Source organism: Centroberyx gerrardi, chromosome 5, assembly GCF_048128805.1.
Source record: "Centroberyx gerrardi isolate f3 chromosome 5, fCenGer3.hap1.cur.20231027, whole genome shotgun sequence".
In the NCBI taxonomy this organism is placed as follows: domain Eukaryota; kingdom Metazoa; phylum Chordata; class Actinopteri; order Beryciformes; family Berycidae; genus Centroberyx; species Centroberyx gerrardi.
In genome coordinates this window covers 13,050,613-13,072,292 of record NC_136001.1, presented here as the reverse complement: position 1 = coordinate 13,072,292, position 21,680 = coordinate 13,050,613, and the positions used below count along the sequence as shown (strand labels likewise).

Below are 21,680 nucleotides of genomic sequence, written 5' to 3'. Positions count from 1 at the left end.
CCATGTGGGCTGGGCACCTTGTGTATATGACACTTTAATAAACTAATCAATCAATCAATCAATCAATCAATCATGTTTGTTGTTGATAGGCTGTGGCTGGCCTATACAGACTTACAGGACCTGGTCTCTCCTTTCTCTCACTTGTTCTCTTACTGAAATAAGGAACCTCAGGAAACAACTCTCTCTCTCTCTCTCTCTCTCTCTCTCTCTCACTCTGGAAACATTTTCTTTTTCCAAATGTCACTGGCAACACTGTTCTGTTTGACAATAAAGCAAATGGTCCTAATTACTTTGGTTCATGCATTCAATTCAACTTTTGTGATAGAGCATAATAACATGCATTCACATAAGGTAATGTAAAATGATTTCAATTCAAACCCCAATGAGTCATGCTGGTGCTGCAATTGTAATTTAAATGACCTAATACGTAAAGAATGAGCTGATTCACTAATTTATCAGCCCAGACATGCTGTAGGCTAATAAAAAAGATCTTAATACAGATCTCACAATTGGACAAAAACATAATATCTAATTGTGATAAACCCAGCAGTCTCTGACTGAAGGTGGAAGGACATGGCGTTCAGGTTCGCCCATGAATATTTACTTTGGCACCAAAAAATAATCTGGAGATCTATTCAAAATCCACTGAGACAGAGATGGGCAGCCTAGTTTCACTACATGTAATTAAACTAACAACAGCTCTAAGTTCAGCTAAATTCACATTTCTTTTAACTGAAATTTGTTTTCAATTTGTTTTTAGAGGTTTTGTCATTTTGAGCAACTACCATCTATTTAGGTTCTAAAATAAAAGAGGGGACAAGTATTTTTTCATGTATTTCTTTATTTAGGCTACTCCTAATTGTCACGGTTATACAAGTTAGATATTTCAGAGACCCTTTTATTTATTGTATTTCACATTTACATGGGTAGAAAGCTAACATTCCTTCCACTTTTTATTGTAAAGAACCCAAACTTTGTTGTTTGGTTTGGGTTTAAGTCCAGACTGTAGTCTCTGGCAGACAGAGTGGAAACGTAAATGTAAATGAGTGATGGACTTTACATAAAGAAAGTTAACATTCTTTGCATTCCTGTGACAAACCCAGATATGGCTGTTTGGTTTGCTTTTACTGTATATCCGGACTCTTTTTTCCGGCAGGAAGCTGTGGGCATAACAAACAGTGAACATTCCTTGCACTGTTTCAAATGAAGTACATTTTTTGCTACCATCCTAATGAGTGGTATTTTGCAGTCATGCGATTTGTATTAGGCCTATACTATCATATGACATTGCACATAAAGTTTCTTACATAATAGCTTGAACTACTTTTTCTGAGTAATTTTAGTTAACAAGTTTAGTTTTCTGACAACTAATGATACTAAATTCCTGCTAAGTATCCTCATTCAACGGCCAGCTTCGTTGTAGTGTCAAAATCATACAGCAGGGGTCGTTACTGCATCAGCCAGGCACGAGTCATCCTGTGCTCTGTTCTCGTTCTCGCGATAGTTCTGTGCTTCCACCGGCGGCGACATTCAGAGGAGATGGCGGCCAGAGGTGGTTTTCAGTCTGCACCGACGGGAGGTGGTGGCGGAGGAATGGGACCTGGACCCCCGGTACCGGGTGGAGGACCAGGCATGGGCCCTGGGACTCCTTCTGGAAGGATGGGGCCCTCTTCGGCCGCGCAGAATCACATGTACCGCTCCCCGATGCCCGGGCCTGGATACCCGGTAAGACATCACTCCATCTTTGCTGCTGACGCGTTAGCCTGCCCGCAAGAACAAAGCCTGTTACCGTTGCTTTGTCAGAGGGGGCTAAGTTAACTAACGTTGCCGACGCGGGCCACATCCTATACTAGCTATTGGCCCTGCGAAAATAATGGCTACTTTTCTGAAATGCTTAGTTTGGCCTCGCTAACCAGTCAGTTTGTTTGACGATCAGAGTTTCTTCGTGGTTTGAATTGGCTAACCCTCCCGCCGGCTAACATTAGTTAGTTACGGTAGCCAATTAGCTTAGCCTGCTAGCTTCGCTAACTTGCTATTCGCTCAGTTATTTGGCTGAAATAACGTTATAGGACTTTGAATAGTTACAAATAGAGTTGTGAAGAGAGCTTGTATGTATTTTCCTAGACAGAGTAAATGTTTTCGTGCACGGCAGCAACATAGTAAAGTTAGATGCTACATGGACTAGCGTGCCTTGTCCTCCCTAATGGATAGACTGCGCCCTGGCTGGATAATGAACTGCTTCTTATTGCACGCCAGCTGAGAGGCAACGCCAGTATCTGCTTTTGTTAAAGTTTTTGCCTGTTTGTCAGAGTTGTCTGGCTGGCATACTATTTGAAGTACCCAGTGAAGATACCACCCAACAAAATTGGACACAATATAGAAATTTTGTGTAGAGCTTTCACACTTTTAGTGGGAGGACATACTATGGAACATGTAAGCTGTTAAGACCAGTGACCCCTATATGAGGATGGCTTTTTTAATATAATGCTCCTCATTTTTAAGTAGATGAAATTATTAGGGCTTCAAACTAATTCCACTTTGAGAACTATTAGCATAGCTCAACTAAACATTAAAATCCCTGTTGAGTAGAGCTTTTATATTACTATCAACCTCTTCACTTGACAAAACTGTAACTGTTACTCTGTTACTCTTAAATATGATACTAAGACTGCCACATCTTTGCCTTACATTTATCTTGTCTTTGCAAGAAGTACTGATGCAGTGAAATTGATGGTACTAAAACGTTGATTCAGTTTTCATCAGTCCATACATAGCACTTGAAGTCCTTGCTTCTTAGCTACTGGCATTCTTAGAAACATTTCTCTGAAAGGATGTTCCATCCTTTTTCTCCAGTGTCCTTGAGTGCTTTCACACATACAAGAGTCAAGCAGGCTTTCAATATAATCTACAATATAATCAAGGAAGCCTCATACTCTGAATACTACTGAATGCTGGAGAACTCCAATTGTACTCTGGAAACAAAGGTTGTACTGATGTAGGTGTAACTGTAAAGAGTACTAGATGATGGAATCTCTTTTCTGCCCACGCTGCACTATTCAGTTCATTTTTCAACCTTAATAGTTTTCTATCTTGTTTTGTGTGGGTTTGCGCATTGAAAATACTTTTCAGAGATCTTTAACACAAGATTCTTTAAAAATGAAGGAATCTTATTCAAATTAATTTTAACTCATCTGTGTCTTCGTTGGGACAACATACTTGAGTGATTTTTCAACACAAGATATGTTAATAACCCCTATGTTGTGTTAAAATGTATTGTCATTAACATGTTGTGTGTGTGTGGTAGCATTTTTTATATATATATATATATATATATATATAATTGTCATTGATTGAATGCTAACCTTTATTAATCCCCTGAGAGGGAAACTCAGTTAGCCACCATACATCCAATAACACAATAATAATAATAATAATAATAATGACATGTACAGTAAAGACAATCATTGTACTCCAATGATTAAGTATGGAGGAATAGAGCACAAAGCTGATGCACTAAATTAATGTAATCACATCACATCAGTACAGTAATAAAGGATATCAACCTCATAAGATTTGTGGTAAGTCAAAAACTCATCGCCCATACATCATTGAGGTATTCTGTTCTCCCAAAGAACAAATTATACTTCTGCGTCAAATTGCCACTGTAGCTACGGCATAGGAGTGAGCATTTATGGCTCTGCGTCACTGAATGTGCACGTAGACCACCGAAATGCTAGACGACAGTTAGTGCTGAACGATATTGACAAAAAATCAAATTGCGAATGACAGAATGTTACAATTGCGATTTAAACTGCGATTCATATCATCATCTGATTTTCTTGTCATACATTTTTTTAGAACTTTAAAATTGTTCAAAGAAAAGTGATTTTGTTAAAAAAAACAAAAAACATAGATGTCAGTGTGCAGGATTTACTGAGTTTGAGTATGATGAAAGGTTTTCACCAATATTGTACTTGATTCATGGACCAAAGATTACCTGGAGCTCTAAAACACCTTGTTTACAAATCCTATTTTGGACACCCTTCTCTTAAGCAATTGGTTGCAGCCTCTGCTATTTGGAAATTGCAGAAGTTCATATTACGATTTAGATTTTTTTTTTTCCAATTAATTGTTCATCTCTAACGGCAGTGACATCTGGTGGTCTTCATAATTCGGGAGATGAGGAGTCGTACAAATGAATATATTTGCAAACCTCCTCAGCTAGTCTCGCTTGAATCTGCTCCATTGTCTTCACTATCGGCGGACCTCAACCGGATACAGGTAGGAGGAAATACGAAGCGGGCCAATCACAGTTCTTGCGGTTTTGCATCGGCAGCCTCTGCGAGCTACACCGTAGGTTTGACAGAAGCATAAATTTCCCGTAAGACCCATAACAACTACATCAGATCATTTAAAAAAAGCTTGACAGCTGCAGGAACAAAAGACCTTTTAAATTGTTCGCTGGAACAATTCGGCTGATCACTGAAACTGCTTCAAAGTAGGGCTGCAGCTATCGATTATTTTAGTAATCGAGTATTCTACCGATTATTCCATCGATTAATCGAGTAATCGGATAAGAAATACTTTTGCTTTATTAAAGAGCAATAGTAAATATACAAAAGAGAAAAGCTGTCCGCACGAAGCTGTCCATACGACACTGTGGTTTACTGAAAACGAGGTGAAATAATAATTATTATTGATATTTATTACTAGGCCTAAATATCATAAAAGTTCATAAGACTGGCTAATGTACATTTATTTGCTATGTTGAAGGGTTGCCCTACACCTGCTGACCCTACTCACTGCAATCAAACTAAACTGAATATACCTGCTGTATTGGACTGGTGCATTTTAGGCTCCAATTGCTACTTACACCACCTGATATTTTGCTTTCTGGGGTATTTTATGCATCACTGTGAGGGGAGTAGGTGTGTGTGTGTGTGTGTGTGTGTGTGTGTGTGTGTGTGTGTGTGTGTGTGTGTGTGTGTGTGTGTGACTATCATAATAATAACATGAATGAAGCTCAGGCTTTCACAAATTGACTGCAGCATTTTATTTTCTGTGGTTATTTTCTTGAGCAAAACTTAGCTAACTTAGGGACATCATAACTAGCCACCATATTGATTTACGTTCTTAACTAGCCATTACATATAGCCATAATTAACGTGCATTCTTTACTAGCCTTCATCTCATCCCGTTTTAATATTAAGTGCTGACTCCGCCCACCCGGGCCAGTTTCGGCGTACGCTGGTAGAAATTACAAGTGGACCCTATCCTACAGTCCCTGCTCTCAGTGGAGGGAGGGAGCTACGCTGTGTGGGAAGCGCTGTGACCGTCAGACCTCTCTGGATTAGACAAGCAAGTAGAGAAAACCAGCATCAGCCGAACCAATTTATTGCCAAATGCTTTGGGATTCAACACATTAACATTGCTTCCCATGGTCAGAAAAAGTCGGCAGATTTGTCGCTAGTCGCTTTTGAGAAATAAAGTCGCCAGGGGGGTCTGAAAAGTCGCTAAGTCTAGCGACAAAGTCGCCAAGTTGGCAACACTGGATCCGAAACTTTGGACACTTTCTGTCGTTTTCTTTGGCCTGTCTCTTCTCTTCGCCCCTCGCTATTTTCTCTCTCTTTCTCCAGCGCGTTGTGCAACAGTAATAATCATCCGTGCGAAACACTGAGTGTGTATATAGTTATATGGATTAAACGAAGCTTCGATGCAAAGAATTTGCATCGATGATTTTTAGTAATCGAGTTACTCGAGTTTCTCGAGGAATCGTTTCAGCCCTACTTCAAAGACCACTGAAAATTCCATGAAGAGGTTGGTCATCATATTGCAGTATAGTCCGCAATTTATTTCTGGTTCTCATTTCTATGATGCCCCTAAGGAATCTGGACTCAAGCCAATTATGGAAGCCAACTTTTTTGATCAGTTTGTTGATCCTATTTCTGTCATCGGCTATGATGTTCCCCCCCCCAGCAAACCACAGCATAATAGTGGAGACTTGCCAAAATGTTCTGATAAAAGCCATTTAAAAGTTTCCTACTCACATTAAATGACCTATGAGGAAAAATAACGTGGAATGGGCATTGGTGTTCTTTCAGTTTATTATCCAAATAAACACCCAGGACAATCTCCACCTGTGGATCGCACCAACTAACAACACCCTGAACCTCTCTTTTTATAAGCCAGGTCATTGCCATTAGATATAGAGCAGACGAGGGCAGAGTTTTCAGATTTTTTTTTGCAAATGGCAGGACCCATGACTATGCCTGCAGTCCGCTGTATACAGTGTAAATAAAAACACGGGTAACACAGTTCCCTCTGGCTCACCAATAGTGTCAGAGATCTTATTCTTCAGTCTTACACACTAGAGATGAGATAAAGTTCATCAATTTGTTCGCTAAAAGGTGCGGCTGAATTCTATTAGAAGTTTATTGAAGTTTCTGGGGTTGAAGGACAGTGAAAAAGATTAAGCTTTTGATAACTATAGCACAATGGGGATAAAGGTGCTGTGTTTTATTATGTGGACATATACAAAAGGAGAAGACGGTGAAATAGGAAACCAGAGGGCAGCAGCTGGTTGTCTTTTTGGCAGAGTCTGGAGAAGACCAAGTACAGTGGTGATGTATTTTTCTGGAGCAAATATGCAGCTACTCATGAGAAGACGTTTGAATCTACTCGCTCCAAAAAATAAAATTTTGACAGTCTTCATTAAACATCCTTGATCACATACCTAAATAAATGTAGGAAAACTTAACTTTATGTATTAGGGACTCTGTAAGCTATCTATCTGGGCTTACAAGGTAAAGTGGTGTGTGTGTGTGTGTGTGTGTCTGAACAACTGGAGGCTTCTGCATGGAAAAGGCAGAGTGCATCTAGCCTTTATTGTTGGCAAGTCCATTTCTCTGTCACTCTTCCTCCCTCCCACCCTCCACCTGAGGCTGTGGAAAGAGAGAGCGTTTTGCCTAAAGTTGCTTCTCACATTAGAGAGCTTCACAACCACAGGACTGACTGCGCTGAAGGAAAACTGAGATCAGTGATTTGTCATTTATCAGCTGTTCTCATCCACACTCATGCAGTCAGATACGCGAAGTCGTCTCTTTGAGTTCCTAGCGCATGGCTTGGTGAGTTGGCACTGGTGGTTGTTGTGTGTTATTTGTTTGAAGGAGCCGACATGCAAATTGTTGCTACCTGTTGTTGTACGAGTTGGCATGCAAACTGTAGATATACCTCAAATGACACGATGGTTGGATTTGATAATAAAATGCACTATTTGTGTCAGAGTTTTTTAATGCAAACAGCACCGAGCTCTTGTGTGTAGCTGAATGATCAGCAGTGCGCCATTTTTTTTTCTGCATATAAGGATCGTAGTCGGCGAAAATAGGTTTTGTTTATTTCAGTGGCCATGCATTCAGTGTAGCCTTCAGTTTTCCGAGTAGTAGTTTGTCTCATATTACTTGTATTAGGCAATGTATTGGTAACTTTTTATTTTATGATCCCTTTTTCCAAACTGACACCTTTCACTGCGTATTTTTCTCCATGTGTTACTTCTCATTAAAGCAAACATAACCATTACATTTGGCCGCACCCTTAATGAATCGTGAAAAAGAAAGGATGATGGAGTTCAATTTGCTGTTGTCCTCAAAACCCTTCTGAATGCTCTTGTCGCACACATTCACCTTGGAAAAGGAATTTGCTTTACTGGAATGGAGGCGCTCTGAGCTTTTAGCGTTTAGAGCTTTTTCCTCCACAATTGTTTCCACACAGATTCCTTTTACTGAATCATGATTGTCAAGAGGGGTTGGCAATTGCTTAGTTGCTAAGGCAACTAAGCAATTGCCCCCCCTCATCCCCTGGCCTCATTGCCTGCCCAAAAATTACAAGCACTATTACAGTACAATTGTCAATATATAATGATATAAATATCCAAATTAGAGCCTGTAGAGAACTGCAACACCTACTGGAACTGACCTGGAATGGGACCAGGAGCAAACCTGGGTCTCAGAATTAAATTTACCCTCACCACCCACAACTAGAACTTCCACAGAAAACACTGTAAAGTGTATAATGTAAGTGATCAACTATCACTGGTGTCCCTAATTGAAGAGTCCATGACAGTCCTTATCTGCCAGTTGCGCTCCAGACTTGAGGGCTGAATGCCTCCAGCCCCCCTGCTCCTACACAGGGCTCCAGACTAACTTTTCCACTGGTAGCACTGGTGCTACCAACTTTCTCAGTTGGTCGCACCAGCACATGATTTGGTCGCACCCTTTTTTTTCTTTTCTTTTTCTTCATAAATCTTCGTATTTCTCATACGCCACCGTGCCCCCGGGAACCTCCGGGAAGCGGCGACCGACACGTCGAATCCTTCATGCTTCTGTGTCTCTCTTTCCGCCGACAGAACAGAGGGCTGTCAGGTGGACAGAGCTCGCGCATGTGCGTGGAAATAAACGGCAATATGATATAAATGTATAGATTGTGTGTGTTTGTTTTGACTTACCGCAGTCCCTCTGTCCCTAATGCATCAAGCCAGCCGGTTAAAACTCCACAATAAGGCTGCGTTCATACTAGGGGTGTCACGATTTCGATTCTAAATCGAAAATCGATCGAAATGAGCGTTTGATTTCGACCTTCGAAATCACAAGCAGGTTCGCGATTCTCCCAGTATTTGTTTTCTCTCCACCCCTGCCTACTTGCACGTGTCGTCTGAAGAAAAATAATAATAATTTCAATGACGACACAGCGTAGCTGCTAGAGAGTGCCCGTTCTATATTTCACTATAGCGCCCAAGAGCGCCCGTCATTTTTAAATAATTTAAAATGTACCAAAAACTGAAAATCAAGTTATCAGCTTTGTTTTATATATACTTCAAGTTGTCATCGATGTACCGGAACCGGAAAATATATCTGTGGTGACACTGAGATGTTTGATTTTCCCCGGGTTTAGTCGTCCTCCACCGGTAAAAATGGCTTCGCCGGCTAAGCGTCACGCTTGTAAAACCTTCTGGAAGCTGTCAGATTGTGCTGTGAGACAGAACCTGACCCAAGTATGTAGTGGAAAGTTACGAAGACATTGTGAGTTGAAGTCTTTTGATTGAAATCGCTTGTTCTTGCTCGATAAAACAAGACACAAGATCACCTTCACTAAACAACGGGACCTACCTGGCTCACCGCCGAGACGGACGCTGTTTTCCGGGAGGCAATGCGCCGAAGAGTCGGTAGGAGGACTGGCCGGGTTGCAGCGACTTTTATCCATATAAGTTTGGCGACTTTTTCCATATTTGTTTGGCGACTATCACTGTCTGATCTTATTACTGTGGGCTGAAGCGCTGGAGGTTTTGTATGGATTTTGAAAGCTTATAGTTAGCCAAGACAGGAAAGATCTGTTTTGTTGTCATACTGTGAATGACACTTCAGTAAGGAGATGCCCTGAATCGCCTTGCCATGTATTTGGTACCAAATTAAAGGGAAAGTTGTGTTTTTTTAAATGGAAAAACTATGGTCAAAAAAATTTGACCATATGGCCTTAGTGTGGTACATTCCAAAAAAATATATATGGCAGTTATATCACACTTGATACCATCTTTTTAAAGAAGAATTTAAAAATGTAAATGACAGGCATTAAACCAATGATCTGTTGATCTTTACAAGTCAAGACTCGATAGTCTAACAATGGCATAGCCGTCAGTGCTGAAAAAAAAATGTTTAAATCGAATCAAATCATGACCTTAAAATCGAAAGTCAAATCGTGGATTTGGAGAATCGTGACACCCTTAGTTCACACACAGCGTTTTTTCCCCAACCGCCAGCGCCCTTCTCTCATTAAAAGTAATGGGAAGCGGCTGCAAGGCGCACAAAAGGCGGCCGCTCCCGAAAAGCGCTGCAGCCGGCGTTTTTTTCATCAGAGCAGAGCGCTTTCAAAAGTTGAGAAATGTTCAACTTTTCAGAAAAGCGCCGGGTGACGTGAACCGCTTTTTCCAGCCAACCAATTGCAATCACAGAGACGCTGGCCATTTGCCATAGCAACAACAAATATGGAGAAAGTGAAAGTGCCGGTGGAGAAATTGGACGTTGTAATAAGTGAATTTCCTTGCAACAGCGATCTTAAAGGCAGTATGGATTATACTGGACATGTATTGGAAATATCTGGTAAGCCTTTGCTTGTTGCACAACACTGTTCTGTCTGCTAGAAGTGAACCAGCTGGTTAGTGAGCTAGCAGCTGCTCAGCTAACGTCAGGTGACGTTGCCGTGATCCGCTTCTTATTTCTCCTCACAGGCAGCGCTTTTTCCACATCAAAAAACGCTATGTGTGAACGCAGCCTAATAGTCCATACATCCATACTGATCTCCGTTCCAGTGCGCACCCCCCCACCCCCCACCCCACCCCCGTACACGCGCACTGATGATGAAAGTGCAGGCAGGGAGAGTGCAGGTAGGGAGAGACCGACTGAGCCAGTGAAGAAGAAGAAGTACTACTTTCAACCACAATGGCTAACGCAGTACCCGTGCCGGAGGGGCACCAAAACAGCCTAATGATCATCATGCACTCGCACGAATGCGACCACATGAAATTTTAACTCGCACACTCTCAAAATTTTGGTCGCAGTCTGGAGCCCTGCTACATGTGAACGGATATGACAAAAGGGCTGTGAAACGGAACACGAACGCCCAGAAAACTTGTTTTTTTAATAAAAGTTAAAGAGAAACTCAATATCCATCCTTTTTCCTCCTCCTATCCAGAGACCCGGCATGCCTCCCTCCAGCCGTATGACCCCGCAGGGCCCCGCCATGGGCCCCCCGGGGTATGGCAACAGTCCTGTGTCCCGTCCTGGGATGCCCGGCGTGATGGACCCGTCTCGCAAGAGGCCTGCCCCCCAGCAGATCCAGCAGGTCCAGCAGCAGAACCGCAACCAGCAGTAAGTTCTCACCTGGTAGAAGCTTTTAAGTGCCGTTTAACCTTGAATCGAAGATAAATATCTGACACTCAACCATAATTCAGCGCATTTTTTTACAACAATCAACTGTAATGGGAGCGTAGTGGGATTCCAGTGGGTAAAGAACCAAAATTGGTATGCTGTTTGCGATGGCGACTGACTTATTGTGAAATGCAATACTGCTATTCATTTGTGTGTGTGTGTATAAACACATAAGCATAGCAGAGGGTAATCTAGAGACTGATGAGTGTAATTGCCTCCTTTTCCTTTTTGTAAGACGCATAGAGCTGCTCTGACTCACACACTCAAACTCACCTTCTTTTTTTAATAATTTGTTTTTGCAGCACAAAGAAGAAGAAGATGGCTGATAAAATTCTACCTCAGAGGGTAAGTGTTAATCAAATTGCAGTCCACTGAAATCCATTAATGCTGGCCTTGATTGTGTTGGAGATTACATTCGCAAGTGGATTTGTTTTTTTCCTTCACTGTAAAGATCGTTTTTAAAGACCAGTTTGTACAAGCTGGTAGGGTTAAGGGTACACCGATATCTCATCAACTTTTAATTTAAAACTTCCCTCTTACATGATCATTCTGTTGTCACAGGAATATTGTCTGTCACTATAGCCCTAGTCCTTACACTTGTTATTTGCTTGTAATTTTGGGGGTGTAGGAGTTTCAGCTTACTCTGCTGTTACACTCACTGGATGTTGCCATGTCCACTTAATGCCTAAAATGTAAGAATACTACGTATTGCATGATGAGTGCAGCAAAGGGGGTTTTCTCAGTTGTCCTGATGACTGGTATCTGTGTTCTGTCCCAGATCAGAGAACTGGTCCCAGAGTCTCAGGCTTACATGGATCTGCTTGCCTTCGAGAGGAAGCTGGACCAGACCATCATGCGCAAGAGGCTGGACATCCAGGAGGCCCTCAAGAGGCCCATTAAGGTAAGCCACTGCAGAGAGCATAGCATTCCATTAAACTATTCACTCCTGTGCTTCCTCTATCACTCCTGATCACAGATCTGAAATTAAATTCATAGTGCTGTTGAGGTTTCTCCTTGCTCCCTACATCTGGCCATTTAAGAGTAATGTCATTAGGTGGGGGCTTTGTAATCCAAAGTGCCTTAAGGCCTTTACATCCGCAGTCATTTGCCTTTCGTACTTAAAGCATACTCGTGCATACTAAAGACCTACATTTCCCACAGTCCTTGCACGCATTGCCCACAGCTCGGTGTGAAATTGGCTCTTGCAGATAGGTAGGCTTGTAGACGGATTGCTAGGTACGTGCGGACAGAAAATTTGTCGATACTGATACCAATATTTTTTGTATTGAAGCTTCCAATAACCATTAAATTTGACCATTTTTGTTCCAAAAAATTACTAGTATTCAGTGTTTCCTGACAGAATTTTATTATTGGCAGGGTGGGACAGCCTCTGAAACAGCATTTAGACCATCACCTGTCACTAAAACTCTCCATTGAAACTCAGACTAACGAAATTCTTTGAGGGTTAGCAGCTCTTTAAGGCCGGGTGACCCATCCCACGTATTCAATAGCAGGGAAATGGGATGGGATTAGGGCTTTAAATGCAGAATTAATTTCTAAAAAACATTGTTTTTCATTATGTGAATACATAAAATTAGAAGAAAATTTGCTTTTATTGCTGGTTTGTATGTCGCTGTGGTCAGGAGGAACCTCCATCATATTGGAGGTGAATGACATGGCTGGCTGATATTCGATACTTAATTAAAGGCGATTATCGGCCCAGTGCGTCGACAAACCGATATATTGGTCTAACCCTGCATTGAGCTACACAGGACCACCAGCCAGTGTTATCTGGTGTTTGACCTGGGTGGAAATTTCTTTATGGATTGAAACAGAGCGGCAGTCTTGGGTATTTTACTGAGCATTAGTGTTTAGAAAACTAATTAATCCACCTGGGCTGATCATCAATGTAGATCTCAGGTCTTACTTGAATGACAGATAACACACAAATCTAAAGTTTCTTTTGACTGATTGCTTTTTAGCAAAAGAGAAAGCTCCGCATCTTCATATCCAACACTTTCAACCCTGCGAAGCCAGATGCTGAGGATGGAGAAGGCACAGTTGCATCATGGGAGCTACGTGTGGAGGGGCGTCTGCTGGAAGATGTAAGCTTTATAATTGGAGTATTTTCTGGATTCATTTCCTGACAGTGTTTCCCCTGCATATTTATTTGTGGCGGCCCAAGGCAATATGAGATAGGCACTCCACTATTTCAGTTCCCAAACTGAAATATATTAACAGCACTTGTGTGTACGGTCTGTTTGGCTGCTGACTAGTATGTGTGTTTCGCCCGCCCTATTCTTCCACCACTACAAATACCCAAAGAGCCTGTGGGAAACATTGCATCTTATGTCTATTTTCTTTTTTCCTTTTGACCTAAGAAAATACACTATCATCGGATTTGATTTTTAAACCCTGCTTTATCCAAACTTGCTTGCGTTCATCCTTCTGATAACATGACAAAACAGTAACAATGGTTTCCGTTCCAGACGGCTGTGTCCAAGTATGAAGCCACCAAACAGAAGAGAAAGTTCTCCTCTTTCTTCAAGTCCCTGGTGATTGAGTTGGACAAGGACCTGTATGGTCCTGATAATCACCTTGTGGAAGTAAGATGATGCTCACTAAGTATCATTTTTATTTGTTTTTTTAATGTATTTATAGATATAGGTAATTACCCGATTTTCCCCATTCGGGACCATTAAAGTTTAATCTTGTCTTATGGATTTGTTTGAATTTTTGTGAGTAGAAGAATCCGTGTTAAGATTTTTTTATACCTTACAACCATTTACTCTCTTATACTTTGAATCACATCATTACTATGATTCCAATTGTTTATTAGATTTCTTTTTTTGTTGTATAATTTAGTACACTTGCTTATTCCATTTTAGAATTCTTTATTAGAGTTTGGGTTTTGTAAATGTTCAGTTTATTGGTTACTGTGCCAAATTTTGATTTGTATTTGGGGACAGGGGCACAGAATTGTTAGTCATATGTTAATAGGTCAGCTGATTGTACAAGGGTGTAGGAGGGGGCAAAGCTTTATTTTAGTGTCACTTTATGCATTGTGTCTCAAGTGTGTGTTGCTGCGGTGACATTTTAATTTTTGTCCCGGATAGTTGAAGTATATCAGACTATAGACTGATCAATAAATGATATACCAGTTATTAAACATGCTTTATGTCCTTTCAGTGGCATAGGACTGCCACCACCCAGGAGACTGATGGTTTCCAGGTGAAGAGGCCAGGTGATGTGGGTGTTCGCTGCACCGTCCTGCTCATGCTGGACTACCAGGTAAAAGCCCAGGGTTTACCTGTCAGTAGGCTCTGTGGTGCTGTTGCCCTTGAGTCTTCCTTGGCTTGATTAGTGGAGAAGCTGAAAATTTTAAAATCATCCACCAGTGGCATCAAAATCATCCTCCAGCAGCAAACTCGCCCTGCTTCGGTCGTTAAAGTCAAACCAAACCCTTGTGTGGCACCAGAATGTTCAAATACTATGCTTTAGGCCTTGCTAAATTTGCACTATTGAGACATTTTCCAGCTTAGAAGGCTGTATCACAACCTAATCCCTCTTTTCTTTGCCTCACTGCTCTCCCTCTCTCTCCCACAACCCCCCTCCATCTCTATCATTCTCTGGCTCTGTCCATAACAGCCTCCTCAGTTCAAGCTGGACCCCCGGCTGGCTCGTATGCTGGGAATCCACACCCAGACCAGGCCTGTCATCATTCAGGCACTGTGGCAGTACGTCAAGACCCACAAGCTCCAGGACCCCCACGAGCGCGAGTTCATCAACTGTGACAAATACCTGCAGCAGGTGCACAGAGTCCTTTTGTCACATAACATTTGCCAAACCTTCCAACCCCAACATTTTGCATAGAGGATTAGTATTTTGATATCGAAGTACGGTGGCATGAGCCAGTCACTATGTTAGCTAACATCATTGCTGGTGAGTTGCAGATAGCCAGTGATGACTACGTTATAACTACAACAGTGGTTTGGAGTGTGGGAAGGAGAGACTAGACCTCTAAACTTAACACTCAGCATTACGTATTTATTCTTGCAGCCAACCAGCCAGTCAGTCGATCATATCAGACTGTGATAACACAGACGAGGGGTCATATCTCTCATGTGCATCTAAATTTTTCTTTGGTCATTGTGTTGTCCACATAATAACCGAGCGATGGCTTTGTTTTGTAGATCTTTGAGACCCAGCGTATGAAGTTCTCTGAGATCCCGCAGCGCTTGCATGCTCTCCTGATGCCCCCAGAGCCCATCATCATCAACCATGTGATCAGGTAACTTGATTAAGACCAGTGGTGGAAGACCCAGGGAAGTCTTGGAATTTAAAAGTTATGGTTTGCAGCAATCGTTCAGGTGCATAAAAATCAGTTTTATTGGATTGGATGTAGTTTGGTTCTAGATAGCCACAGCGAGACCTGGGGCATTCAGAAAAGTGTAATAAAAAAATCCTTTCTGCCTGTCTTAGGAGCTCTTATTTTTTATTAATTTTCCTTTCATTTCTTTTTACATAATCATTCTATGCACACAGGAATATTGTAAGGACACTGTCTCTGACCCGTGAACTCTTTATTATTGGTTGCTTTTAATGTTGGCGAGCTAGGAATTGAAGCTTATTACACTGTTGAATTAGTTGGCTAAATGCTTGTAGAATGTGAGTGTGATAGAACAGTATCTGTAAATGTCAATGTCAAACGCCTATACATCCTCCATCCTCGACCCGGTCCCGATTTTTATTTCACCATCTGCCACTTATGTGATGTGACCACATATTACCAAAACTTCCTGAAATGAAATATTGTTGGGATTTTATTTTTACAGTGTGGACCCTAATGACCAAAAGAAGACTGCCTGCTATGACATTGACGTGGAGGTGGACGACACCCTGAAGACTCAGATGAACTCCTTCCTGCTCTCCACAGCCAGTCAGCAGGAAATAGCAGGCCTGGACAACAAGGTACAGACCCTGTCCCAACAGTCACTCACTGGCTTTGTACAGTTCTTACTGACTGGCTGTATTTATTGTGGATGTAATGACTTTGTTTTTCCCTCAGGATTTAATTTGTTTTTAGACACTTGCCTGTGTAATGAAAGGGAGTTGTGTTTCCACAGCGGGAGTTGTGTTTCCTGCTTCCTGCATTATTTTTTTGCTCTTTTTTGTGTTGTCCCTGTCACATTCCTGGTGTGCTTCCTAATGTGGAGTAAGTGCTTTGTAATTGACCTAATTCACACGGCAGCCGTTTTGAGAGGATGGGAAACTCTTCCCAGAAGATTGACATATTTATAAAACTAGCGTTACCTCATAAGTGAGGACTTCACATAGACCTATTGGGTATCAAATTACATAACACAACTATAACAAGGTAAAGTTTCCCACCCAGAGTGTTCAAAATGGCCGCCGTGTGAATAAGTTCAATAGACACCACGCCTGGACATAGAGGAAATATAGTTTTTGTCAAGTGGTTAGAAGTAGCACTTTGAGTTATTTTCCTATTAAATAGATTTGTGCTAAAGAGTAGTTGTCACTCTGCTATGTGATGACAACTTCTATTTTCTGTAACAATGTTACACATACTCCATTTTGACGTAATGTGAATAGGCAGTTTCTCCATCATACACTTGTTCCTTAGAGTCTGCCATGCTGATTTTTTTTTTTCCCATTTTGCCAACCTGCTGAGGGCAATTTCGGACATATCTATTCGCTCAGATTCTTGTGTATCATTGCCTTTTAGCTAGCCAATTTCGAGCTCAGCCGGGTCTTCTTGACCTCCCACTAGCAGCCATTACCTTGGCTGTAATCACATCGATAAGACACGGAGCCGTTCCCCTGACCCGCTGTGTAGTCTCTGTTCTGAGACAAGTCACCAATGTAAATTGAGAGGGCTTGTTTATAGTTTATAGGCGCCAGCGTTTTTGTTGTTTTATTTTGGGTTGAGTGAGACTTGCCGATATACACCCTGTTCCTGCCCGCTTGATATCAGATATCTTGTTGCACAGCTTCTCTTATTTTTCACTGCAGTTACGGTGTGTGTTGGCACTCAAGAGTCATCCTTTTTTGTCTTAGCTAGGCAAACTTGCATGCACAGATGCCAGCAGATCCTTGTAAGCCTGAGACTTTGAGACAGGACAGACAGACACGCATCTATTATAACCAATAGCCCAGAGTAAATATTGGAGACCCATCAGTGATTGAGCTGGTAATGAAGTCTAACAACCAGCCATTCAGCCAGCTTGGCCATGTGATTTTCATTACTGCAGTTATGTAACTCTTTTCTTGTCTTAATAACTCATGTCCATCGAGATGTTTATTCTGTGAAACTGGTGTAATTATCACACTGTTGCTCTTTTGATTGTTTATCGGAAAGAAAATCTATCCTTAATCTGCAGTCTCAGTTCGTCTCCGTCTTGTTGTGATTTGCTAAACGTTCATAAGACCAGTGAGGAATGCTACATAGCTGTTTTATATAAATTATACTATTCATTTAAGGCCGCCCCTGTCCACAAAATAAGGAAGGAATAAACAAGGAAGATTATTCACCTAACCTAGAAAGCATGGTCACTGGTTCCAGCCAAGATTAAAGAGCCTACTTAAGACCAGGCTGATTTCTGTCCTCTCTCATGTAATAAATTAAATTCAATGAATCAAGTTCGAGTTCAAGCAGTAAACAAACTTGAACTTGGATTCAATGAATAACTCATTAATCACATTCAAGTAATAATTATTAAATTAATACCCCATGACATTCCCTTCAATTGATGGTTCTTATCTGTTTGATTCTCCTCAGATCCATGAAACCATTGAGACCATCAACCAGCTGAAGACCCAGAGAGAGTTCATGCTGAGCTTCGCCAGAGATCCTCAGGGCTTTATCAATGACTGGCTGCAGTCACAGTGCAGAGACCTCAAGGTGAGGCTGCCAGTCATTCATTTCATCATTTCACTCTTGATCCCATGTTGCTTCCACTTCTCTATAACTCTATAACATATGTATTTTTCTTATTCCCGCGGATAACTGGCCAAACGTAGATGATGCGACGTCACTACAATGGAGTTCAATAGAAGAAGAGTTTTCAGCTTTCTAAAAGGTTTTGGTGTCAGTCCCTCAAAATCAAAGAGCGAGGGCTTCTTTCTAGACTCACCATTCTGCACTGACGTTCAGCAATCATACAGGGGCAAATCCATAGTAGAAGAGGAAGAGATACCAACTTTTCCACCGAGAGTACCATCAATAGACCAGAATGCAGTGCAGCCGTAACACAGGTCGTGTTTTGAGTAAGGGGCGCGACTCGCTTTTTTCAACTAGAAACTGTCTAGCTGCTACTTCACTATCATTATTACTCTCTTTACTTACACGTAAAACCCAGCTGAATGCAACAAGTCCAAGCCAGTATTCTTGGTGTTGTCAAAGGGCATGCTGGGAAATGTAGGAAATCACTAACTAAAGTAGACAAGGCAGGTGGAGGAGGCAAAATCACACAGATTGATGATATATAGTAGTAAGAGTATCTGGGGATAGAATTTTTTCCAGCAAAATGCGTAATACGGACACAGATCTAAGTAAATACAGCCACATGACATGCATAACAGCCATTTTCAGGCCAAGTGCATGACACACAGCAATGTGATCTCCATAAAATTGGATCTTTTAGAATCAGACCTCAAAAGTCACATCAACATGACAAGCATAACCATGGCATTTCTGAGCCCGAGTCATTCTTTTCAGGTTTAGAAATGCCTTGAATCAGTGTTTGAGGTTAATATTGTTTAGTCCGCCCAGGGCATGCTGGGTCATGGTGACATGGGTTGGAATCCAGGGTTTTCCAGTGGGAAGAGTGGACTGCATTACGTAAGCACCCCAACCCCCCACCCCCCCTCCAAATACAAGACTGCTCATGGTCATGTTCACTTGGGCATAGCGCAGGAAAGTCAAAACATGAAGCATTTAGCCCCAGCATGTCTTCCTGAAAGCAGGCTTGCCCTCCTCTGTCTGCGTTGGCAGCAGCGTCCCTTGACCAGCTGCCATCCACCTGCAGTGTTTGTTCAAGTGGGATCCAACAACAAACAGGACTTGTAGCGACGCTGCAAGAAGATGAATGAATTCACTCCAAAAGCCCACTGGCTGCTCTCGCACTTAACGGCCTTGTCGACCTTATCGACAAGTATGCTGTTATGACAATGCGCTTGTCGCCGCCGCTGTCGATGTCTGGATTCAACCACTTCGCTACACGTTACTTATCTTACTAGGATAAGGGTACGCTCTTGATTTCTCAGCTGCGGGATCAGTCAAGATGCCGCTTTGTAGTAGTGAATGTCTAATTATGTCTTCTCTCTCCATTATCAGACCATGACAGATGTGGTCGGAAACCCAGAAGAAGAGCGAAGGGCAGAGTTCTATTTCCAGCCTTGGGCCCAGGAGGCGGTCTGTCGCTACTTCTACTCCAAGGTAATCTGTCTCTCCTGCATTTCTTCCTGTACTTTAGGTCTCTTACCACCTTATCATCTGCAATGTGTATGGCTTGCCTCTCAGGCATTTCAGTGGACAAACCTTATTTTATCATATCCGCAATTAATCCTTCCCAGTTTCTATCACGGTGTTATCTCTGATGATTAAACCTCCATCTCTCCATATGAAAATGGCTTCCAGGTCCAGCAGAGGCGACAGGAGCTGGAGCAGGCTCTTGGCATCAGGAATACCTAAAGAATTCGTTCGCAGCAGGCGCCAGGCAAATGAAGAGACGTGCTGTGCTTTTTGGAGACGACTAGTGTGTGCGTGTGTGTGTGGGATGTTCAAGTGAATACCCCCAGATTTTTTGACAAACCTAGAAAGACATAGATACTAGATGGCTTTACTGTTATATAGGATGTCAATTTTTTATCTTCACCCTGCAGCTGCAGCTCAACGTGTATTGCCGTTTGGTTGCTACTTCCTCTTTGTTATGATTTTCTTTTTCTTTCTTTTTTTTTGTCACACAAGAGCTCCTGGAGCACGATGGATTTTCTCTTGATTGTCTAAGCCTTACCTGAAAGCATTCCTTTCATTTTGGTAGATTGTGCCCCAGACCCACACAAAAAGTACAGATTGTACACCTATGAAAAATAGTGGGCAGTTGCACCAGGCAACTTTTAATGTATTTTGTCCCCAGAACAAAAAATACCTTAAATCAGCTGGAATGTGTTGATTCTGCCATGGGTCTTTGTTTCCCCTTTTGGAAAGTAAATTTACATTTTACGTTCCCATTTCTGGCCTCCAAATACTTGCCCATGCAGTTTGATATTGATGGTGAGTGTGTTTGTAATCAATCATGCTACACTGCTGTGGCTGTCAGCATGCCACTTTGTCATAAATTCTCATTGGTTTATTTTGACGGTTTGTGCCACAGCCCCTTGTTCCAGAAAATCAGCCAAGTTTCAGAGCTTGACCATGGCAGAATATACACTGTTGTGACGAAGCAGTTTTGTATTGTTTAGGGTGCCATTCAGTATGAAGTTTTTCATGGGTATTTGGTTTTTTGTTAATGATCCTATTTGTTTTTAAAAAAAATGAATTATATCAATACTTGTCTTGTTAGCTAGTACAGAATACCAAGGAAGTAGCTAGTATGAGTACCTCTAGTCTATATAGTTTTGTAAATACTGAGCAGAAAAAAACCTGAAGATGGATGTGAAGTAAAGTTGTATCTGTTTTCCTGGCAGAACATTCTCTTAACTCTTTGTCTATGCTCAGATAGTTGAACCAATATTTATATTGATCGGCCCTCACTCTTGGGAGCCCAGTGATTTAGCTCTCCACAACGCAGCGGTAGCAGTCACATCTGATGAACCAGTGCTCCGGAGGGCAAAATGCAGTCGGCACTAATGTACTCTGTAAGCGGGGTCGGGTTGAATCATCTGCTTTTTAGGTTTGTGTATCTTAATTATGTGCAGAGAAGCCATATACACTTGAACAAGCTTGGTGCGTTGGTCGCTGATGTGACCTAGCATATTTAAAGAATCTCAGCTTTTTCATACTCCGGTTGAAGACCTGTTAGCTTTTAGTTTGATGGATGTTTCCCTATTAAAGCTAAAGATAGATGCCCTGGCTGCAAATGCTGGGTGCATTCATATCATGATTTTCAAGAATACACTAATGTGGTTTTTGGGTTGGGGGGGGGGGGGGGGGGGGGGGTTTGTAGATGACTAAAAATGATCTTGGGAACCACTAGGGTTTAAAAGAAAACACTGGGGGGACTATTATAGTATTTGGATCTGCAGACTTTTTCATGGACCAAACCTATTTTTCTGTATGTTCTAATCTTATGTTATAATAAAGGATATCTAAAAGTTATTTCTGTGTGAGAGTTTCTGTCTGTAATATTTCTGTCTGTGCTTACAGTGTGTCTTTGGTACTCAAGAGTGAGTTTATAGTGACTGTATTGTACTTTATGGTGTTTTTCTTATTGTGGTATCGTGATAATGAATGAGTAGAAGTAAATAAAGTGGGTAAACTATGACTTTGAGTTGGTGATCAACAAAAGGCCACAAACAAAAATCAGTTATATTTTCAGGAAAGTGTTAAATAGACTTGTTCCCTTAAAAGGCCTCATTCTCCTATAACTTACATTAGTGTGACTCTACTTACCATGATATATATTATCTATTTTGGGCTGGACTTGATAGTGAGTTTATAATTACATATCATACTTTATGGAT

General features: G+C 41.6%; 1 protein-coding gene across 1 annotated transcript; it reads left to right on the top strand.

Moving 5' to 3' along the window:
* The first annotated feature begins 1,534 nt into the window (after nucleotides 1-1,534).
* On the top strand, nucleotides 1,535-21,297 carry smarcd1 (SWI/SNF related BAF chromatin remodeling complex subunit D1). The gene is made up of 13 exons (XM_071903829.2): nucleotides 1,535-1,725; nucleotides 10,741-10,916; nucleotides 11,279-11,321; nucleotides 11,755-11,877; nucleotides 12,959-13,081; nucleotides 13,466-13,582; nucleotides 14,166-14,267; nucleotides 14,625-14,786; nucleotides 15,170-15,267; nucleotides 15,812-15,947; nucleotides 17,776-17,898; nucleotides 19,333-19,434; nucleotides 19,636-21,297. Exons 1-13 carry the CDS (start codon nucleotides 1,540-1,542, stop codon nucleotides 19,687-19,689), a joined length of 1,545 nt encoding a protein of 514 aa, XP_071759930.1. The 5' UTR covers nucleotides 1,535-1,539; the 3' UTR covers nucleotides 19,690-21,297.
* Nucleotides 21,298-21,680: the final 383 nt, after the last annotated feature.

What these genes read in the sequence shown, in the direction of transcription:
- smarcd1 (XM_071903829.2), top strand. Translation starts at nt 1,540, where the DNA reads ATGGCGGCCAGAGGTGGTTTTCAGTCTGCACCGACGGGAGGTGGTGGC. An exon ending in CTGATAATCACCTTGTGGAA is followed by an intron (nt 13,583 to 14,165) that starts GTAAGATGATGC and finishes ATGTCCTTTCAG; the next exon opens with TGGCATAGGACTGCCACCAC. An exon ending in CACAGTGCAGAGACCTCAAG is followed by an intron (nt 17,899 to 19,332) that starts GTGAGGCTGCCA and finishes CTCCATTATCAG; the next exon opens with ACCATGACAGATGTGGTCGG.